The sequence below is a fragment of the Oryzias latipes genome, chromosome 4, assembly GCF_053564925.1.
Source record: "Oryzias latipes strain Hd-rR chromosome 4, Olatipes_Hd-rR_3.1".
NCBI classification, from domain to species: domain Eukaryota; kingdom Metazoa; phylum Chordata; class Actinopteri; order Beloniformes; family Adrianichthyidae; genus Oryzias; species Oryzias latipes.
Genome location: NC_136240.1, coordinates 17,435,134 through 17,457,336, shown reverse-complemented (window position 1 = coordinate 17,457,336; position 22,203 = coordinate 17,435,134). Strand labels below are relative to the sequence as shown.

At 39.1% G+C, this 22,203-nt stretch overlaps 2 protein-coding genes across 6 annotated transcripts in view; one reads left to right on the top strand and one right to left on the bottom strand.

The window, feature by feature from the left end:
* The window catches only part of rfx2 (regulatory factor X, 2 (influences HLA class II expression)), a 29,495-nt gene extending 29,077 nt beyond the window's left edge, over positions 1-418 (bottom strand). For all 3 annotated transcript variants that reach the window (XM_078945919.1, XM_078945921.1, XM_078945922.1), the window contains exon 1: positions 285-418. The gene's annotated coding sequence lies outside the window, so the exon portion shown is untranslated. The remainder of the gene's footprint in view (positions 1-284) is intronic.
* On the top strand, positions 234-17,462 carry acsbg2 (acyl-CoA synthetase bubblegum family member 2). 3 transcript variants are annotated; one of them, XM_023954302.2, is made up of 16 exons: positions 3,751-3,949; positions 5,225-5,360; positions 6,894-7,029; positions 7,331-7,437; positions 8,301-8,572; positions 9,540-9,628; positions 10,899-11,019; positions 11,280-11,360; positions 11,436-11,585; positions 12,738-12,914; positions 13,166-13,347; positions 13,539-13,781; positions 13,888-14,105; positions 14,212-14,351; positions 15,710-15,956; positions 16,154-17,462. In XM_023954302.2, coding segments are annotated over exons 2-16 (2,274 nt in total). In that variant the 5' UTR covers positions 3,751-3,949; positions 5,225-5,359; the 3' UTR covers positions 16,264-17,462. The 3 variants fall into 3 exon arrangements, with proteins under 3 accessions (XP_023810068.1, XP_023810070.1, XP_023810069.1); XM_023954300.2 differs by lacking the exons at positions 3,751-3,949; positions 5,225-5,360 and adding an exon at positions 234-375; XM_023954301.2 differs by lacking the exon at positions 5,225-5,360 and having other exon boundaries at positions 3,755-3,949.
* Positions 17,463-22,203: the final 4,741 nt, after the last annotated feature.

Below are 22,203 nucleotides of genomic sequence, written 5' to 3'. Positions count from 1 at the left end.
CTGACGCCGAATCGGCTAAGAGTGGAAGTGACAATAAAGATGTTTGCTAGCGAGCTGTTGCTGACAATTCAATGGAGACCAGACGGACACGAGGATGTCGGTTTTTTTTTTTTCTTTTTTGGTTTGTTTTTTTAAAGGTAGAAGGAAGGAAACCGCTAGCAACTTGGAGCGAATGCCACAAAGAAGGGAAAGTTATGTTGTGGATAACCCAAGACGCCTTTGACTCGAGATTTTTTTATAGTAAGAAAACAATTCTTTGTAAAATTCTATAAACACATAGTCACCTTTGTTTGAGAAAAGTTCTGGCCTCGCTCTGCTCTCTTTTCCACTCTGACTTCCAGATGCTGCTGCTGTTGCTGAGTGTTGCGCCCGTTGGTAAGTAACTGTCTCCACGACTACAGTCACTATAGAGCGACGGGGTCTCAAGGCAACTGTTGCTACCCTCGAAAGCCTACGTCAGAGCCCTCGATCTAGAGGAGGGGCCAACAGGGACGAGCGTTCCGCCCAGTTAGGCTGTCAAATCAAATTGAACCACAAGGGGTGCTATTTAGCTGGCTTTAATCAGATTTAGTTGTAAAATGAAGAAAAATACGGTACACCAATGGATGGATGGATGGTAAAATAGTTCATGTTGTTAACACAAGATGGCAGCATAGCTCCACCACCACAGCAAAATTTGAGTGCTTAAATTAGAAAATGAGGGTAAACTGACCTTTAAATTTCAGTTAAGGGGTCAACAGTACCTGTAGTCTTTAAATATATAACAGTCAAGTAAAAGGCCCTTAAAAGTCATTTTCTAAGTTTTGTGGGTGTGCTTTAAAACTTTTATTTATTTATTTACTTGGTTTCACTGCTTTAGAAAAAAAAATCCTTTTTCAAAAATGTTTCAAATAAGTTAATGTTTTACAGTTTTCACATTTTCAAAATAAAAGTTTTTGCTTTTTATGTTCCTTTTACGAAAATACCATTTGTGGGGGTCATTAAGTTTGGAAAAACACATGACGTCGTCAGACTCTTTGTATGGCTTGTGTGACTGATGTGCAGGTGTAGCAGGTGTTTCAGGCAGGTAAGCCACACTCTGTCTCAGTCGTTTTCACAATCATCGGAAGCACGTTCAAAACAGAAGGCAAGTGAGTTTTGCTCTTATAACTTATACATTTTCTACAGCTACTGGTATTAAAAATCATGAAATATAGATCTTTTTGTTGATCTAATTAAATATGTAAACTGAACTGTGATAACAATAACAGATAACATTCTAATGATAAATAAATAAAGGCATTTAATTTATTTGATTTGTGTAAAAAATAAGACCATAGTTATTTGCACTCATTTCTATGTAAATGTTATGTTCAAAGTTTAATTCTGATGCGAGCTACAACCATCGTTGTAAATAAAATTGACCCTTCCCCTAAAGTAAACTGCATCTAGCGTGCTAGTAAAAAAGCAAACTCAAGAGTTGTGTCTCTAAAATCTTAATATAAGATTTTTTTATATAAGAAAAATTAGCCTCATGTTTGCAACAAACACTAAAAAATAAAAATATTTTTTTTTGCCATTTTTATGCTTACTTTATAAACCTATAGTGTATAAATATTTATATAGATGACTTTAGCTTTAGCACTGACTAGGCCATTTGGGAGTTGTAGTTTACTTTTAACACTGGCAGGTTATTTAACCTAAGCACACCATGTGTAATCAGTATTTAAAATAATAATAATAAAAAAGCTCTTAATGGTCGATATCATCATAGACTTTTGCTCTAACTGCAATTTTAAGAACTTTTCTCAATCAAATGTGAGTGTAGTGTGATTGTGGGGACATTCAAAGATGAATTAAAGTACAAAATTTAGTAATTTTTCTATCGCACTATAACTTCTTGCCCTGCGACAGACTGGCAACCTGTCCAGGGTGCCCCCTGCCTTCACCCACAAGTGGCCGGGATAGGCTCCAGCAGCCCCGTCCCCGAAAGGGACAAAACGGAAGAAGATGAATGAATGAACTATAACTTCTAAAACCATCTATTTGCCATGATGGGGATCTGTGTAACAACAAAATGCTTTTTGGAGTTGTGAGTCACTCTCAAAGGTTTATCATAAGTTTTGTTATTGATTGATTTTTTTGGTTTGCTTTGTTTATTTTGTATTAGGCACTTCTTCATATAACTGTTTGCATCCAATATATACCGTCTATGTATCTAACTTAACAAAGGAAACAGTACTGCAGAGCTCGAGGCACTTGTCCTCTTTTTGCCAATTTCATTTTCCTCTTTGTCACTCTCACTTGGCCTAATACAGACAGACACAACGGTGAAGTCTGCAATACCTACATTTGTCTGGCTGCTGACATTAATTGTCCTTGCTTTACTTTACTACATTTTTGTAAACCTTAATTCCTACTTCCACTTTCTTTAAAGCACTTGACAAAACCCTTAGTCAGTATTTAACGCCCTTAAATAAATAAAGATCTGAGCCAGTGGTGTCGTTTAAGTTAAGACAGAAAAAATATGTTATTTTTTAAAATATAGTTAAAAATAGTTTTGCTTGAAAATAGGTAAACAAAATTTTAAAAAGTCTGTTTCATAACACTTTGTGGTAGGGGATAAAATGATGTATGCCAAATGTGCATCATCCGTGAGCAGTTTGTTTCTGTGCGCATGCGGACACTGGATCAGCAGACATCTGGATGTCACGTGATGCTGTGGTGTGGTGGTGATGTCTATTCATCTCATTGGCTGGAGCTTAGTTACTTACAGAGTAAAGCACACTTTTGTGATTTATGGATAATTTCTCACTTCACCTATGTATTGCATCTGTTAATGCAAGTTGTTGCACAAAAGTTGAATCCTAAACAGGGATGCAATCAAAGCTTCATGTCCTGCGTTTGATGTTGACCTGAGTTCAGGTTTGGTCAGGTTGTGGTTTTACATGCTATTCAAATGAGCTTGCAGAGGAATCTGGTATGCTTTTAGCTCACTTTACGTGATCACTGTAAGGGTTCAGTCCACAGGGTTTGGGGAAATAATACAAAAGGTTTATTTTTGTGTGTGTGCGTTCAAAAGATTTAGATAGAGCTGTCACATATTTATAAATGACTCCTCTGTCAGGATATGACACAAAGTGGTAATTCTGGATTGCCTTTGTGGGAGGCAAACTCTCAGCCCGAGAACTAAAAGTAGGTCAGAAACTATGGTTGAAATAATTATGCTAAATGATGTGATATTGATTATAAATAGTATTTGTAGAAAACAAAAACCTCATTTAATTGGAAATATGTTATTTTAGAGTTAATGCGGTACATAATATATGAATTAAAAGGCTTTAAAATGGCTTGTGTGAAAAAGGATCAGTGAATTTAGGAGGTCACAGGATGTGGGTGTCTTTGCATTTTGCTCGTGCTTAATTTCACTCAGTGGAAAACCAGAGCTCACCCAGCTCTGGAGCGTGTCCTCTCAGAAACCTCGTGTCTGATAGTAACCCCAGCCGGCAGATCTGCAATGTGTACGCGAGTAATGCCGCATTTTTCTCTGCTGGGGGAAGGGCGGGAGTTTCACAGCATCATCTGTAAAAAAAAAAAATGTGTGCAGCTTCCTCATTGCACCCCCCCCCCCCCCTCTCTTCTTCATCCTCGTCATTGGTTTGCATTCCCATATCTAGCGAAAGGCTGTGTGGTGTGAGCCGTTTCAGCCAATCAGAATGCTTTAGGGTGAGGAGGGCGGGGCTACAGCTGGAGGAAGCTGGCCTGCCTGTTTGGGTGGGGTCCTCGGCAGGGGGAGGGGCCCAGAGAGCCGGCTGGTGTTTGAAAATGAATGATATGCTGCCTCGGTTGTAGACTCAGCTACCGGTTCTCCTTGTTTCCCAAGCCACAGAATCTCACGTAAAGGAAACTTAATTATTCCCTCGAAAAGCTGTAAGAACAGAACCAAAGGAGATAGTTTCAACCATGCAATGTAAGTACTCACATTTATATCTTTCTTGATGTAAAGGGAGAAAGCCTGCCCTCACTACCTCGATCATCAAAATAATAATAATAACTTCCTTTTTTTCATTATTCTATCTATTAATAAATTGGTTATACAAAAAAAGTAAATATTAGGTTGTTTTAAAAAAAATAATGCCCCAATTTGTGTGTTTTATTTTTGTATAATTCTATTTTTATTTATTGTTATACTATTTTTAAACATACGTTTGAGATCTGATGATTTAAAAAGATAAAAAATAGATCGTAGTGTGGTTTCTACTGAACTTCTGCTCAAATGGGTGTAACCACTTCAGATGGGAGCTAAAGCACGTCTGCTGTTGCTTTCACCAATCTTTCCTTCATTGATCCGTACTTTTATTGATAACTGCAGTCTTTACTGCTTTAAGAATCCAAATAGTGATAAGTAAAAATACAGCATCTTTTCACTGTACTTTCATTGTTAAAGGGTATTGCTGGAAGCTTGATATCCAAATTGGACTTATTACCATGCTAAAGGGACAGCTGCAGCTCACAGAAAGTAATACTGTGGCGTGGCAGCTTTTGCTACAAGATATGAGACAAGAAACAGTGAAGGCATATTTTTAAATTTCATATATGTTTATTTAGAAGACACACATGTTGTCTGCTAATCAGGGGTAAAGAATAAGAGGTTTAGTGTGAGCCATGTCCTCCCAGCTGTTGCTGCGTACCTCTCTCTGCATGACACAGCCAGTGAATCACTTGGATACAGCGATCATCGTCTGTCGACTGCAGTCTGTCAATAATACCTCTGAGAGATCTGCAGCTCTGTGAAAAGAGGCTCAACAGTTACCCAGAGTTCACAGACCTAATGGGTCTACAGAAAATCAACTGGCTGGGTTCATCTTTCATGTGAAAACCCTGATGATGAGAGGATAACTGGTGGAAGATGCAGTATGACTTTAACCATGTTCAGCATAACGATCAAATTATTCAAACTATCATAACAAAGTCAAAGTGCCTACCTAGGATTTTTGTGGATTCATTTTTGTTGGTTTCTCTTGTCAATCCAGTTACTGAAAGTGAAAGAAAATATCCATCCATCAATTTTCTTAACCCGCTTTATCCCTATCTGGGTCACAGAACTGCCAGAGCCGAACTTGGCTACTATTGGCTGAAGGCGGAGTAGAAAGAAAATTATATTTTTCTTGATATTATAAAGCCAGTAATCATGAACAGTATAGTCATGAACTGTGTTGTTTACCTTTCGACACATCCCTTCAAGGGTCACCAGAGTGAATCGGTTTTCACTGATCTGCACATTTCGTTTGGCCGAGAGTTTTACGCCGGATGCCCTTCCCGACACAACCCTGTACTTTATCTGGATTTGGAACCCAGACCTGGGCCCCCACGTGTCTACAGTAAGCACCAGCATGAAGGGTCTTGCCTGAGGACCCACACTGGATGAAACTCATTGCACCCCTGGGAAACTAACCCTGGTTCCCATCGCCAGTCCAGCAAACTGATTCAGCCGCTTAGTGAGATGAAATGTGTAAAAATGGCTAATTTACAACAGTGGAATGGGGAGCTTTCATGGTAAATTGGACTAATAACTTTGATTTTCTTGTTGATTATTGATTAATTATGAAAGTTAGTTTTCTTTGGCTGTCACTAGAGTGCTAAATAAGAGTTTAATCCTATGGAACTGTGATGAGCTCATGGGATCGCTCCTGGTTGCAGTGTTTGTCAAAAGTAATAGCTTAAGAGTTTCCCCTGTAAGGGTTAAAGTTCCCCAAAACATCCTGAAACCTTCTTGAGTTTCACATTGACTCTCCCTTCCACTTTCAGTCCTTCTTAAAGACAGAAGTGGAGGTTTTTAGTCTTGTCTGGTCTGCTTCAACCCTGCCCCCACATTCCCCCACCCGAGCTGTGTCTGCAGCAGACTGCTTCGGTAAAAACAGAAACACAAAAATGTGCTATCTATTGTGAGAGATCTAAAGGCTTTTCCTCCCCCTCTTGAAGTTTAGTCCACATGACATTCTTTGAGTTGATACGAACGCCTCAGGATCTCTAAAAAGTTTGTCTCTACGCGGCTTTGGACAGAACTGAACACAAACAAGAATTCATATAAATTGATTTTTAATATTTAAAAAAACTGCATAAAAAAGTAAAAGGAATTGCTTTATAGATTTCATGCATTTTCTAAATGAAAATTGGTTCAATAGGATTAATCAGTAACCCTATAGTCCTACGTGTCTTTTCTTCTTTGTATAGTCCCTGGCTTTAGCGTCAGTTGACCAAACAGAGCAATAAACGTTTCATCAAACAATATTATCTCTGTGGCTACTCCAACTTGCCGGCTCCATATGTTCCTCCAGCTGTTGCTGTGCGTTAACTGAAAGACGTCACAATTGCATTGTATGTTGGCACTCACGAAGGTACCGGTAAAGGTTGTATTCCATAGTTGTATCATGGAAGTGTGACGATTGGAGTGTATTTTGAGCTTAGCAAAAGCTATGATCAATGTTTACTGTTTTATTTGATCAATAATTTTACACTAAAGTCTGAAGAAAAGAAAAGCAGTGAAGATGAATTTGTGACGGTACCCCAAAGGGAACTGTTGAAATGTTCAATGTGGCCCATGACCAACAACATTGGGTGTTCACGATGCAACAATCCCATGTGACTGCTGATCACGCTTAAGTGTTGGTGGTATAAGTCAAGAGATTGGACAATCTGCTCAGTTCAGGTATCAGTTTTATGCCGTGCTAGCTTGTATTTCTTTCCCACCAATGGTAATTTATTCAGACAAAAATGACCAGTGAGCGGTGTGAGTCAGTATTTTACAGTCAACCTCATGGGTTGTTCTGCAAAGTCTTCACCTGTTACAAGTCAATTGTAGTGTATTATCATGGTTTATCATGGTTTTTAATTTTTTTATTTTTTTATTTCAGTGACCGCATTAGAACCCAACGCCATGTCTGAGCCTGTGGTCATGGAGCGTCCTCAAGAAGTGGGCTTTCCAGAACCCTCCTGTCCTGCTAGAGACACTGAAGCTTCTCCTGTTTCTGAACACGCGGACACAGCAAAGTATGCAGACCACAAGCCCTGCTCTTTTTGGAGAAACTAACTTTTTGTTTTCTACATGACTTAATATTGTTCTGATATTAAAACTCCCAAAAAATTAATTTAACAAAAGGGTAGTTTCATTGTCCAACTTTTTTCACAGGTAGAAATAACTGTTATTGGGGGAGTTTTTCACCTCACGACTCAACACAGATTCACAATAGTCTTCCAGCATTTTCCTTCAGAGGATATGGATCACATTCACTTGGGAAATTTGTTCTGTCAGAGGGAATGACGTGTTGTTTTTCCCCTTCCTTTTCCGTAGCGACTCCTCAGAGGAAGAGTCCGCAGAGAGGGACGTAGAGGCCGCTGCTGTGGATGCTCTGGAAAGCGTGGCAGTCCCAGCGGAGCAGAGGACAAACACGGAACAGGGTGAGGCCTGTGTTTGTTTACTCTGTCGAATGTGCTGCATCTGTGAGGCCAGAGCAGCCGGATTTCCATGGTGAATGTCAGTGGGCAAACAGCCGTGAGCTCCCTATTTTGCTGCGGTCAGCAGTTGGGTCTAAAAGTTTTTCCAGAGGAAGCAGAGTCCGAGTCATTGATGAAACAAACTTCACTTCCTCTTTCCTTCCCTGAAACTCAACTTTGACACTTTTCCCTGTATTAGTTAGACATTTTGCTCTTTTAATGTTATTTATTGCATGAAAAGGTGCACTTTTAATTTTAAAACTTGTATTTTAATTTTTTTTACAACAAAGGACCATTCATATTATTGTACTTATTAATAATATTTAATAATATTTAATATTTATCTGCATCCCCCCATCCCCACCCCCCACCCCCCACCGTACTTAGAAAACTATTGACCTTTAGATATTTTATGGAACCCATCAATAGTTGTGTCACAAATCTGTTATAAGTTGTAAGATTTTATTTTGAAAATGCGTTGCTTGATGCCACTGTGATTAAAAAATAAACTATAAATGTCCACTATAATTATAATTAATTTATCAATTAATTTATTTTAATTAATTTATTATTAATCTAACATAAGGTTTCTTACTGTAAAATAATATTTTCATTTTATATCTTTTGTTTACACAATGTTGGCAAAGATGAATTTTTTTTAAAGAAATACAAAGACTTTGTTTACCCTTTTGGATGTTAATAGATAAGAGATATGTCCAAATTCATTTTTGGGATGTAAGATAAAGCTTAAAGAATTGGGAGACTGTTAACTCATTCTTTGTTTACTTCTAAAGTCAAACAGCCTGAACACTGTGCACTTCTTCCAGTGAATACCCAAAGCCCAGACCCATCGGCCAAGACAGAGGCAGCGAAGTCCCCTCTGTGGACGTCACAGGGGGATGCTGAGGTGAAACTCAGGATGGGGGAGTCTGGTGTGGCTGCTGAACCTCCTTTGACTGTCCACCAAATGTTCACCTCAGCTGTGGAGCGCTATGGTGACAACACAGCTTTGGCTTGGAAAGAGGGCGATCAGGCAAAAAGCCTGAACTACAAAGACTACTATAAGGCATGCCGCACTGCTGCCAAGAGCTATTTAAAGGTAATTGTACTTGAATCTTTTTGTGTGGGTTAAATGAAATTGTCAGATGACATTATTTTGGTATAATCAAGGTACTTTTGCTCAAACTTTCCACTGTTTGTTGATTTTTTTTATCAACAGCATTGAATGTTCAAATCAAAAATCCTACTGACCATGAGCCTTTTCTAGAAAAGCAGATTTGAGGATTACTACAGGAGCTAATCTGAGGCTGGAAAAATGTTCTGTACCACTTCTCTCAAAAACGGAGCCAAAAGTTAAAAAGGTTTTTGGGCCGCCGAATCTGTTTGTGTTGATACACAGTCAGGAAGCTCAAAATATGCTTTGCTAAAATATTGACACAGAAGATGGAAATCAAACTCAGAAGGAGAGAGGATTATTTTTAAGTTAATCAAGACATAAAGTCTGAGACTATTGAACAATATGGATAGCGTTCACAAAAACACAAACGAGCAACATCCTGATTGGCTCACTTCTGCATTCACTAAGAACATGAGACCTTTGTTTGTTGTCGGCCATGTTATGTACAGCAGGCTGGGGTTGTGTGTTCTTTTTTCCAAAGCTTTCTGCGACAGTGAAAAGTATACATCAGCAGCCGAGCTTTATATTGTGTTGTAACCATTACAAGAGTGCAAGATTAGTTTAAAAGTGGGAAAAGTTTGGAATGAAGTTGTGGCTCCTTGTCCGTCTGTTGTTCGCAGTTGGGAACTACCTGGAAACATTTCAAGAATGTAAAAATACTGTCGCAGTTGCTTTGAAAAAAGTCAAATAATTTAGCTCTAAAGCTAATGCTCAAAGTTAGATGCTGGAAAGTCAGAATAAATGCACAGGAAATATATTGTCAAAGTAAAAGACAGGTTTGAAATCTTTGCCACAAGTTCTTCTGCGATTTTCTTTATCATGTCTAAGAGGATTGTTTAACAGTGCGGCTCTTCTGTTTTGTCTAAAATGTGAGTTTATCTTTTCGCAGCTGGGTTTACAGCGCTATCACGGGGTTTGCATCCTGGGCTTCAACTCCGCAGAGTGGTTCATTGCAGACATTGGAGCCATTCTGGCAGGGTGAGTTTTTTTTTGTTGTTTTCTTTTTGGCAAAGACGTCAGTGTTTTCTCCTTCAAGGTTCCACACGGCACTCTTCCACATGGCGATTGTGTGTTTATCTTTGTGTGTCTTTATGTTTTTAAATGACTGAATGAAGCACTGAGGACCTGTAAAATCAGTCTATCAGGTTGAACCCTTTTTTTTTGGGCGTTCGAGTTAAGGACATAGCTTGGAGGCTTGTGCTTTGATTGCCTGTTTGATTACCATCCCTGCCAAGGTTTTCATAAGAGACTGGGGTGGTGAAAGTATTCAAAGAATGTCCTTAACCTGAGTCATGAGGTATGATTTTAGGAAGAATTAGAGCTTGTTTTTTATTTTTTAAAAGATCGTTCTATTAAAAAAGAATGTCATAATTCTTTTAGAAAAACTGTCTTTGAAAAAAAAAAATCACTTTTCCTTCCAGTTATTGCCCTAAAAACTTCTCCTATTGTTTGAATTATGCAAAAAGCTTTGTAGTCATGATTTTTATTCAAATTCCAAAGCTAGTGCTTTAGTATATAATGATTTACAAAACTACGTCATTATTTCTATAGAAAAAAGATTATAATAAAGCGGTGTGTGCTGGCTAAATAAAAAAGGCCAACCCCCCCCCCCAGAAAATCAAAAACAGACCAGTCAAGGCCACATTCAACATCTGAGCCGCTTACGCAACCACACAGCTGCTCTGCTACGGCGGCATTTTCACGCAGCATCCAAGTTTCAGGACAAGATTATTGATGTATTTTCCAATCGCTGCAGCATATGAGGAAGAATTTGTTTTGGAATTCTGATTAGGTGATCGGTGAGCTTTGGTTGTCTTGTGGAAATGAGCACACAGACTTGTAGTGCACACGAGAGGATTTTTAAAACAAACCACACCTTATTTGTTCTGTTTTCAAAGAGAATATGAACTAGTTAAACCAGTCCAGTTCAACCAAAGCGCCTATTTTAATTAGATAAACTCAGTAAAGCTCATGTTTGCATCCAGCAGGGATGAGAGGGAGGGGATCAAGCTGCTTCTCCAACCTCATTTGTATTTTGGGGGAAAACAAATCGTGTGGCGTCAGGGAAGTGCGGCATGTTGACTCAAAGGAGGCTTTATGAGATCTCAGTATTTCCTGAGGCATCATAAATGTGCTTAAGAGGCTCTCATCAGTTACAATGATTCATCATAAAACATTCTGACTAATTGTTGCAGATCCAGTGTCATTTTAAAGACACTAACTTTGGTTCTTCCTGTTTTTTTTGCAGTGGGTTTGGTGTTGGCGTCTACACCACCAACTCTCCTGAAGCATGCCAGTTTGTGGCAGAAAACTGCAAAGCCAATGTCATTGTGTTGGAAAATGAAAAACAGCTGCAGAAGATCCTTCAGGTAAGGCTGGAAAGACTGCATTCAAACGGAGAATAAACAAAGAAAAAAAAACTAGACATTAAGAGCTATAATTTGTCCTGTCTGAAGTATTTCTACACGTAATCTTTACATTTTTTCTACTTCTTTTATAAGTTTATTTCTGCAGAAGATTATTTCTATAAAGTCATCTTATTTTTCAAACATTTCAACCAAAAGAAAGCAAAAAAAAAAATGGTTGTCTTCAGACTTATTCTAAATAAAAGTGTAATTTTTGTTCCCAGATTGAAGACCAGCTGCCTCACTTGAAAGCCATTGTCCAGTACAAAGGTGCACTTAGAGAGAAGAGGCCAAATTTATACACGGTAAGCACACAAGCTGGATCTAAAAAACCACCTGCTGGAAATCACCTTTTAAGAGGCTTGCCGTGTGTTCAACAGTGGGCCGAGTTTATGGAGCTGGGACGCGACGAGCCCGACGGGCCCCTCGATGCAATCATTGCTAGTCAGAAGCCCAATCAATGCTGCTCACTCATCTACACTTCAGGAACCACGGGCCAGCCCAAAGGAGTCATGCTGAGCCACGACAACGTAAGTAAAGAGATCTGTGTGCACCTGAATATTTGAAAACGTCACTCGGCTGGCGTTCAAAGCAACAATTCCTGTTTTGTGGCAAGAGGAATGCACACTGGGGATCGGTGTGCAGGTTGCTGTGGGAGTTTCTGCACGTAGACAACAAAAAATGTCACTTTATAGGGTCTTTGGGACAATCAACACACAGACTACTTATGTTGTAATCCAATTAAACCCTTGGCTTAAAAGAAGTTTTTTCAAACCCTTTACTGAAGCAAACCTGCAAGAAGGTGATCCTGTCTAGATTGGATTTAGTTAAAAATCCCTCTGCCTCCATCAGCATCAAAGATTCTCTTTTAGCATAAACTGTTGCAGAGTAATGGTAGAAACCTCTGCATTAAACCAGAACAACAGAATTTTCAATTTAAACTTGCTTTAATTGTCAGAATCCTGCCTGAATGCTTATTTCAGGAAGACTTTTTTTTGTTATGTTTATTCATTTTTAAATACGTTTGTCTGATTTCTGAGTTTTTCTCAAGAAACAGTCCTTTTTTATAGCTCTGTGTTACATATTATACTTGTTTAAAATGACCCTTCCTATACATTATTTTTATCAAGAAAAGCTGACTTTGTTTATTAAAAAACAATGTTTTTGGGGGGGGGTGAATCCTCTTTTGTCCTCCGCTTGCTTATGTTTGAAGGACACACTTTAAACCATCTCTGAGAATCCGCCTGCACCTTGAGATGCGAAAAACAATTTTCCTGTCCAAAATTATCTTATCCTTGACATTTTTTATGAATGCAAAAGAGATGACAAGAAGTGATGTGTCCTTCATTCTGCTGATAAGATTTGATATGTCGTCCTTTCTGTGTCTTCAAATACTTGGAACATTCCCAGGTCAGAGCTCCAATAATTATAAGGGAAAACAAACCTCTTTTTGTGGTAAAATGGTGACATACAAAGACTGGACTGAGTCATAAATCCTTCAAAAAGTCAGGAGAACTTTTGCTTCAAGTTTGAGATTGTTTTTGGGGAGGCAAAATATAAATGTCAGCTGTTAAGATAGTTTTTTGTTTGCCGAGTACATTTCTATCATTCGTCTGTTATTATAGGGTAAAAGTTTTCTCTAATTTTTAATGTGACTTAAAGTCGTGTTTCCTTCTGCTCAGCTAACGTGGACGGCACTCTCCACCGCCAAACACGTCTGCCTCACAGACGCCACCGTAGCCCAGGAGGTGGTGGTCAGCTACCTGCCGCTGAGCCACATCGCCGCTCAGATGGTGGACATGTGGCTCATCATGAGGGTCGGAGGATCAACTCACTTCGCCCAGCCGGACGCCTTGAAGGTGAAGATTTGTTGGTAGATGCAGGGATGAGGAGGCGGTTGATAAAACAGGAGTGACAGGTCCAGTGGATTGAGATGAAATCGAAAAAAGTTACCTTCAATTCTTCAGCAGGCGTCTACACTTTTGATGTCCTGACTTTATCCTTGTCAGATAATGAGTAAACAGTTTTTTTTTACTCATTATCTGACGAGGAAAACAGTTGGATGCGGCAAATCAGCAGGAAACCAAACTTTTTAATGTTTTTTTTTCAGGGGTCGCTGGTTAACACCTTAAAGGAAGTGCGTCCCACGGCCTTCATGGGCGTCCCACGAGTCTGGGAGAAGATGCAGGAGAAGATGAAAAGCATCGGAGCAAAGTCTTCAACTTTGCGCAGAAAAGTAGCTTCTTGGGCCAAAGATGTTGGTCTGCAGACCAATCTGACCAGGATGAGGCAGTAAGTGTTCATTTTCATGTGAACCCTTCATTTCTTCATCTTCGTGTCTGTACTTTTTGTGTTGTTTAAGCTTTCTTGGCTGCAATGCTGTTTCTGTGTTATACTTTGCTGTCATATTTTTCTCCTCACGTATTTTTCACATATTAAATTCACATGTGTCATATTTTTCTCCTTTTTTTGTCTCTGCTCAGAAACACAGCAACTGGCCAGGCTCCGTTCCAGTATCACTTAGCCAAAAAGTTAGTGTTTAAAAAGGTGCGCAAAGCTCTTGGCCTGGACCGCTGTACCAAATGCTACACTGGAGCTGCCCCCACCACCAAAGATACCCTCGAGTTCTTCCTTAGCCTGGATATCCCTCTGTTCGAACTGTACGGCATGAGTGAGTGCACTGGACCCCACACCATCTCTCGCCCTGATGCCTTCAGACTCACCAGGTGCCACTCTTCGTTCCATTTTCTCCCCTGAGATGTTGACTTTTCCTGCGTGGCCTGAAAGCAATCACAGACACATCCTTATGCCAATGCTTTGTTTGTTCGGTAGCTGTGGTAAGGAGATCCCAGGTTGCACAACAAAGCTGGACAACCCTGACGAGGAGGGGAACGGCGAGATCTGCTTCTGGGGTCGCCACATCTTCATGGGTTACCTCAATGCACCGGACAAGACGGAGGAGGCTCTGGATGCAGAAGGCTGGCTGCACTCGGGTGACCTGGGCAAACGCGACGAGCACGGATTCCTCTACATTACAGGGCGAATTAAAGGTAATGCCCACAAGGGCATTTTGCTTTGAAATGCATCCGTATGTTTCTCTGTTTTGCATGTCCTGAAGCTTCTCAAGTTCAACACTCTCCTCTTGTCTGCTGACAGAACTGATCATCACTGCAGGAGGTGAGAACATCCCTCCTGTTCCCATTGAGGATGCAGTGAAGGACGCGGTGCCTCTTCTCAGCAACGCCATGCTGATTGGAGACAAAAGAAAGTTTTTGTCCATGCTCGTCACCATTAAGGTAATAAATTAGAGATTTAGGCTGTAGCCTGATAGCCCTGGTTAAGCTATGTCAGTGTAGTTAGCATGAATGTGTAGAGTTAAGAGTGAACGTGCTACGGTGGCCCTGAAGTCCAAATCGCATGAACAAATCACTCAATGCAAATACATGTTTAGGATCACCATAACAATTCAAAAAGCAAAACAAATAATAAAAAAAACACCCCAATACATTTTAGAAGTCAGAACAAAACACAATTGTAAAAAGTAGAAACGAAATAAAAAATTTATATTTCGGGGTTAAAAAGTAAACTTCCAGAAATCAAAATGGAATGTTACAAAATATAACACAATAAAAGGTAGGTTCTATGGGACATCGCTGATTGGATTTTGCTATTGTGTTTTGGTTTCTGGAATTTTCTTTTGATTTTTAAAATGTAATCATGTTTTTTTATTTTGGATTTTCAATTGTTGTTTTTGTGTTGAGTGGTCTGTTGGTGTGATTTGCACTTCAGGGCCACCGTAGCATGCAGATAAAGCAGGCAAACATATATGGAGTGATATTTCTGCCACCACGTTGATATCACTCCATAAACATACAGTTTGGGTATCAGATACAGACTTAGTGTGATGTTTATAATTTATTCTGAAAGTCATGATATTCCAGTCAGTTTTTACAGAGGTGCTCCAGCACTGCCACCCAGTGGTGCCTAGGAGAATTGCAACTTCAAACTTGAGGGCTATGATTAAAAAAAAACATGTTTAACACATGGGAGCATATTGAATCAAATAAAAAAAGTATGTATTTGGTTCTTGCTTTTTGTGCTATTTTTTAAGAACTACAATAGCAAAGAACTACAATCAGGCTGGGCACTAATCTTATCTACTCATAAAACCTTTAAGATGACCTGTAATTCAAAACTGAAAAGCCACAACGTGACCGTGCCATAGACATATTCTGTCCATTTTGTTCATGTGTTTGTCACGATACCCCCAGTCTGTTTTGTTCTACCTATTTACTTTATCCACAAACATCAGAGTAAGACGTCAGTTATATTGACTAGAATCAACAGTTTATTTTTCTTTGTGGTCATGCAGAAAATGAATTCATTCAGAACAAAACTCATGTTTATTTCTGCCTTCCCTTCTTGATTCACTTTCGATTCTTGTCTTTTATATTTATATTCATTCTGCTTTTAATGTCTATTTTTAACCTTTGTCTGTACAGTGTCCTTGAGTTTCATGAAAGGCGCTTTAAATCAAATGGATTATTATTATTATTAATTACAGCAAGAGTTTTTTTGAGAAACATGATCCTCCTGTTCTGAGCTTTAAAGATTTGGCCTGATGTGTTTTTTATTTGTTTGTTTTCTACTTCAGTGCCAAATAAACCCAGAGACAGGCAACCCAGAGGATGAGCTCACACCAGAAGCTGTGGAGATCTGCAAGAAGCTGGGGACTAGCGCCAAAACCGTGTCTGAGATCGCAGGCGGACGCGACCGCACAGTCCACGCCGCCATCCAGGAAGGAATCAACCAGGTCAACAAGAAAGCAACCTCCAATGCCCAGTGCATTCAGAAGTTTGTCATTCTGAACCGGGATTTTTCCATCAATGGAGGAGAGCTGGGTGAGCAAAGATGAGCTTGACAGACTACGTAATGTGTCTGCAGATTAATTTAGCCAAATTATTGAAATTAAACGTTACAATAAACGTTTAAACTCTAGGACATATTCAGAATTCCAGACATCATAAATGTATGCAGTTTAGGTTCATAAAATGCACATATGCAGATGATTTAGAGTGATTTCTTTGTTGTCCTGCAGGGCCGACCATGAAGCTGAAGCGGCCAGTAGTGCTGAAGATGTACAAAGACCAAATTGACAACTTTTACAAAGATCTGGAGACCCCAGCAGACAACCAGCGGCCAAAATAAAAGCGGCCGTGTCCCAGACTGTCCGTGCGCTCGTGAGGCGCAACACGACTCAGCAGTTCTGCCTCCCTGGCGTCACCTCTGATCCTGAATAAATGTCTCGCCTTAAGCTGTGCTCCCTCCACCTCGGTTTACATTTGGGTTTGGTCCTCAGACGAGGGCTTGGTGGAGGCTGTTGTAAAAACTACACGTGTAAAAATGAATTAATTCATTTATTTTTATTATTTTGTTATTGTAAGATGAAGTATCAGCATCAAGCTTTATGATCGACAACAAATACTGTAATATTGACGCAATCCAAAAACATCCAGGTTTATTATACAACAAATGTTTTGCATGTCTATTTATTTTATTGCCAAACTGATTTTTGTTTTTTCACTAAAAATGGAAATCTTTTTTTTTTAACTTGATCTTTCTGAACGGGTTTGGATTTTTCTGTATGTGGATAAAAGATTCAAAGCATTCCACTGCTCAAGTCAAAGCCATAGCTGTTTTGTTTATGTCTTTTCATTGTCACTCTGAATTCTGCATTCATGTCATGCTGTGATTTTTATTGCATTTTGTGAGAATGTTTGTTGCCTGCCTCTATTTTCTTCTACTTTTCAGTCTCTCTACTTAGTTCCTGTTCTCTCTTTTGAAACACAGTAAATGAAATATAAATAGTGGGGCTGCTGAGATCTAGTAATCTTTCATCTTCTGCCAAAATATATGCGTCAGAACTGAACATTTCAAGATGTTGTCATTTTCTGTTCTCATTCGTAGCATTTTTCACATCAGAAGAATTTAAATCCCTAAAAATGCTTTTTGCACTCCAAACAGCAGATACTACACCTGTGACATCTGTATATATTTTAATTATATGTGGAACTCTCTGAAGTTATAAGATGCTCGTTTACAGTGAAGGAAATGATGGTGATTCTGGTTGGGTCTTGGTGTGTGGGCTTCCTACGTTTCTCCTGCTCTATAGAGTGGAAAAAGAAAAACCCTTTAGCTTTTATGTGTAAATAAGCTGTAATGCATTGGCTTGGTGTTGAAGATTCACATGCCCAGACACAAAACTGGATTCACCTGAACCTTACATCTGCAAAAGCAGCAGGGTTTGATGGTGAACCTGTGCAACAGAGTGAAGCTGGTCTGTTTGTAAAGATGAAAATGTGAATTTTTGTGTGATCGCTTCTGCAATAAAATGTTATTACAATCAACTGGGGGGACAAATTGTTGTGTAACCCTTGTGCTATCCTAGTCACTTTAACATTGGGAGTTGGGTCATCTAGACCCACTAGACAGTGCGTTGAACCTTTATTCTTCAATGATTTGTGATCTTCACTGGTGTCCATGGATTACATGAAATTCTCTCCACCTTTATCCACCTTTGTCATGGTAGGGAGAACATGTCAATGTAAGGATGGGGTCATAGGACAAGGGTTAATCGCAAAATGAAACTTTTAGTCCCTTGAGTCATTTTTGTTTTGTCAAAAGGTAAGGTTATTTATCACAAAGTAGTAGAAAATAAATCATAGCTTTCCGTGCAATGCTCCAAAACTTAAAAATAAAGAGAATATTTCATTCAAAACCTTGACAAGACTTTTTCCAGAAAGGCTGGCAAACTTTAAGCAAAGGCGGAGACATGGAGGGTCACGGGGTGGGATCTGCCCCAGCAATATAGCTTTGCCCTCCAATTTTTGAGTATATTTTAGTGTCATTGTTGTCAAAGATTTAGAAATTATGAATACATGCTTCTGTAACCCTTGTGCTATCTTAGATGACCCCACCCTTACATTGACGTGTTCTCCCTACCATGACAAAGGTGGATAAAGGTGGAAAGATTTCATGTAATCCATGGAAACCAGTGAAGATCAGAAATCATTGAAAAAAAAAAGGTTCAGAGCACTGTCTAGTGGGTCTAGATGACCCAACTCCCAATGTTAAAGTGCCTAGGCTAGCACAAGGATAAGCATTGCAACTGCTAGAAGAAGCATTAAAAGTATGTCTGAAATATGCATTTCTGATCTTTTCATTTGTCATGCTCAACCTTCCAAAGTCTCCTGCCTTACCAATATAAAATATTCTTTTAATCGTTTAGAAATATCATAAAATATCTGTTTTATTAAAATAGTTTAATACAGATCTAACATATTGCTCAAAACTCCAGCGGACTTCTAACCAGTTACTTCTATCTTTATTACTTACAGGAAAATGACTAATTTCACTTGTTTATTCATGTCACACTACTTTTTCTAAAAAACGTTTTGGCTAATCTTTTTCCTGTGTCTGGTTTCTATTTATCTCAAATATGACCACATTTACTAAATGTTATAGATACATCTTTAGCATTTTATGGGTTACATGTGATGTATGTCACAAAATATCTAAATAAATATAAAATCAAAACAAATTAGTTTGTAATTGCTGGCCAGAGTTAGATTTTAAAATATCTAATTAAATGAATCCTCTATGATTTTGGTAAAGGGATTTAAACACAAACCTTTGTCACTGTAATTCATTATCTGTTCTAAGCTTGAATTTTAGAAAGTTAAGAACAGACTGCAGACAACCACCATTTGAAGCTAAAATACCTGTAAACTGTTATCTATTATCTTTTAACTATAGCTTTTCCCCCAAAAGAAATGACTAAAGGTTACAACACCCGCTAAAGAAGAAACCTTTACTCGCTAAATGCTCCAATAAATTATTGAATTAAAAATATAATCTTAAACTCAGGAGATGTCTGTTCAAGTTTCATTTGTTATCAGTCATTCAGAAGCACAATGAAATAAAAACTGACAGAAGCAGCTTTAAGTTTTTAACTCTGGACACTCAAAAATGCCATCTGCCTTCATCTTTATACCACTTCAAATGGTTTGTTTTAACAGAATGAAATGTGAATTCACATTTAGTTTCATCTTAATATCCAGTTAATTTCCTATTTTTGTTCTCAAACAGTAAAACTTTATTAAATTAATTAAGAGCTTAATAAAAAAAAGGTCTGAATGCTTTGAGAAGCCAGTTACTCTGTAATAGTCAGACAGCAGGCCTTTCTTCCTACAAATATTTAGTTTGAACTGCCAATAAGTCACATTTGTTCAGTTCCACCAGTATTGAACCCAGAATGAACCTGAAACCACTAAATGGGATTTTAAAAAATGTATCGTTTTTTCCACTCAAGACCATTACATTTATCTTTAAGACAGACGCGATTATTGGTCGGGCTTTTCTCCAAGCCCCCGTCTTTATTTGGCGACATTATCGGCCGTCCTGCTCCCCCTTTGACCCCTGCAGTCTGCAGCAGCACGAACTCTCCGTGAACTCATCGCCGGGTCACGCATCGGTCAATGACTGGACACGCATACAGCACAACAGTACTTAATGACTTTATTAATAATATGATTTGAAAATAAAAAATAACATTAAAATAACAGGTTTTGTCCTTGTTAACAACTTGCATCATATGGCCACATGGTGGCATCACAATGCCAAGTTCTTCTTTTTAAAAACACCAAACTGTTCTTTTTGCCTTCCAGTTCATTTGTTCTTCCCATTGTTGCTTTCAACGCAGGCATGGATCACCCCCCCACCCCCTTTTATGTTTTAGCCCTCAGAGGAAAAAAAAAAAGTTTAACCTTTATAAATACAAGCAATCTTGCCCCATTGTCACAGAGACATGACAGCACTGGCAAGAGAACACAAGGCCCCTCCCACCCCGGTCCAGTCGTTTGCGAGGAACCGTTTGCTCTTCGTAGTCCGATAAGGTTGCACACAACAAATAATCCACCTGTACTGTGAAATTATAGTCTCAGCTGAAATGTTTCACTGCCACGGCCCTGCAGAGTCAAAAAGTGAAGGAGCTTCTGGCTTTTTTCCAATCAATTCCATGTTTGTATACCTCTCAATTACTACAGTACCCATGATCCTTTGCTTGGTCAAAGTAACCAGTGATATGGATTTAAAAAGAAAAAAAAAAAAGAATCAAGGCACATCAAGTGCTGTATTCACCGCTAATTACTCAAAGTTTCGATCATTTAAGGGTTTTCTTCCCCTTTACAGCTTTGTGGATTCTGGTGGAGTACATGAATGAGATATTATGGTCAGAGGACTTGTCCAAGCGGAATCACACGCCTCCTCTATGGCGTTTGAACTCCAGACCAGCTCCCCTCACTTTGTAACTCTATCTCCTATGATGTGTTTCTTCAGGCTTAAGTTATCCCATACACACACGCACACATACACACACAAAGAATCAAGTGATGACAGTTTCAGTACAGACTCCTATGAACAGGTACAAAAAAATATATAAAAAACCTCAAATGAACCAAATAAACAGTTTGTTGTCGTTTTTTTTTTCAATTCTTCTTTTAGTTCTCGGAACCAAAGTATGAACTTTGAAAATCTCCCGTCTGGTCCAGTTATTTGTACTCAAAGCAGAGGGTAACACAAAGTTTAGTTCATCCAGCACAGGTCTTTTTTCTACAGCTCTTTCTTGGTGATCGACTGTCAACAGAACACACGAAAACATGGAGAACGTCTCCAATAACAACATCTCATGCTGTAAATAAATCCAACCGGCATGTTTGCTTAAGGATAATGACAACACATGCCCACGTAGAGAATTAAATAAAACTAAACAAAAGGCTGGCAAATTAAAAAAAAAAAAGAAAAAGAGAGAGACTCAATTCATATTGTATTGCATGTAAATATTGTATAAAATCCTTAAAAATACAGTTTAGGTAACTACATAAGTACTGAAGTCATCACAGCCAAAAGTGCAGAGGTCCATAAATAAAACACTCCTTGCCGCCGCCACCGCCGGAGACTGAATGAGTGCCTGGTCAAGGGTCAGAGTTCATGAACTAGGACTTAAAAGTTCCCACATCGATGCACAGAGAACAGGATAGAGAGGAAAAGTTGTTCTTCATCAGTACCCTCCTATAATCGCTGACCAACACACTCACACACTCACACAGCGCATTCTCAGTGTAGCGGCCCGAAGTTCTGTTGACAAAGGCACACCTTGAGGAAATCAAAGTGGCGTGGGGGAGACGGGAGGGCAGGAGGGAGGATACGGCGAGGGGACATAAGGCGGTGTGGATCCAGGTTTCCATTTCTTTCTATTGAGACTTCCATGCTCAGGCGCTTTTTGCGGCCAGGAGTGTGTTCGTGTGGCTGAGCTCGGCAGGCAACAGAAGAGGAGACAGCAAAAGTATTAAAGCTATCGAGGCAAAAACACCATCCACTGGGGGATGAAGGGGTGTGGGAGGGGCTCTGTGACATGCCGTTCTGCGTGCGCGAAACCTTTCCATGACGCAGGCAAGAAGGTCGCGCAGAATCAAGAAGCAAGCTCAGCTACAACTAGAGATCTCACAACTTTAACAAAACGCTAAAGTTGTCTCATAAATCTGGCTCCTGGTTGGAGTTAGCCATGTGACTAAAGAGCTAACCAGATAAAAAAGTGTCAAAGCAGAGGAACAAAAGGAGGTCAACTGTTAAAAAATAGAGAAAATATCTAGAAAAGAATACTTAAAATGTACAATAACACAACTAAAAACAAAAGAAAGACTAAAAGTATGAGCATCATAATATACAGATTATTTACCATTACAAGCTAACCTTTGGAGCTTGTGCGCTCATTGACAAGGAAAGCTTCATTTTTAAAGCAAAAATCATAATTTTCAGCGCAGAATAGATTCAGTTAAAAAAAAAAAAACCTAAATGCTCATCGTGGCAGTCAGGTGTCTAAATGACTGGCGGGTTTTACTTCAGAGCATGTTTTTCTGCAAATTTCCAACGATACCAGCTAAATCTGGTACAAAAACCTCCATCTGCGCTTTTAATTATTCATCAAAACCTTTAAATGCCGGATCTAACCTAATATTTACAAATGACTAGGTAGTAACTTCCGCTTTTTTCCAATTATCAGGTGGGTGGTTTTCAAAGCGTGTGAACTTA

What these genes read in the sequence shown, in the direction of transcription:
- acsbg2 (XM_023954300.2), top strand. Translation starts at nt 342, where the DNA reads ATGCTGCTGCTGTTGCTGAGTGTTGCGCCCGTTG. An exon ending in GCTGAGTGTTGCGCCCGTTG is followed by an intron (nt 376 to 6,893) that starts GTAAGTAACTGT and finishes TTTTTATTTCAG; the next exon opens with TGACCGCATTAGAACCCAAC. An exon ending in CTGCCAAGAGCTATTTAAAG is followed by an intron (nt 8,573 to 9,539) that starts GTAATTGTACTT and finishes ATCTTTTCGCAG; the next exon opens with CTGGGTTTACAGCGCTATCA.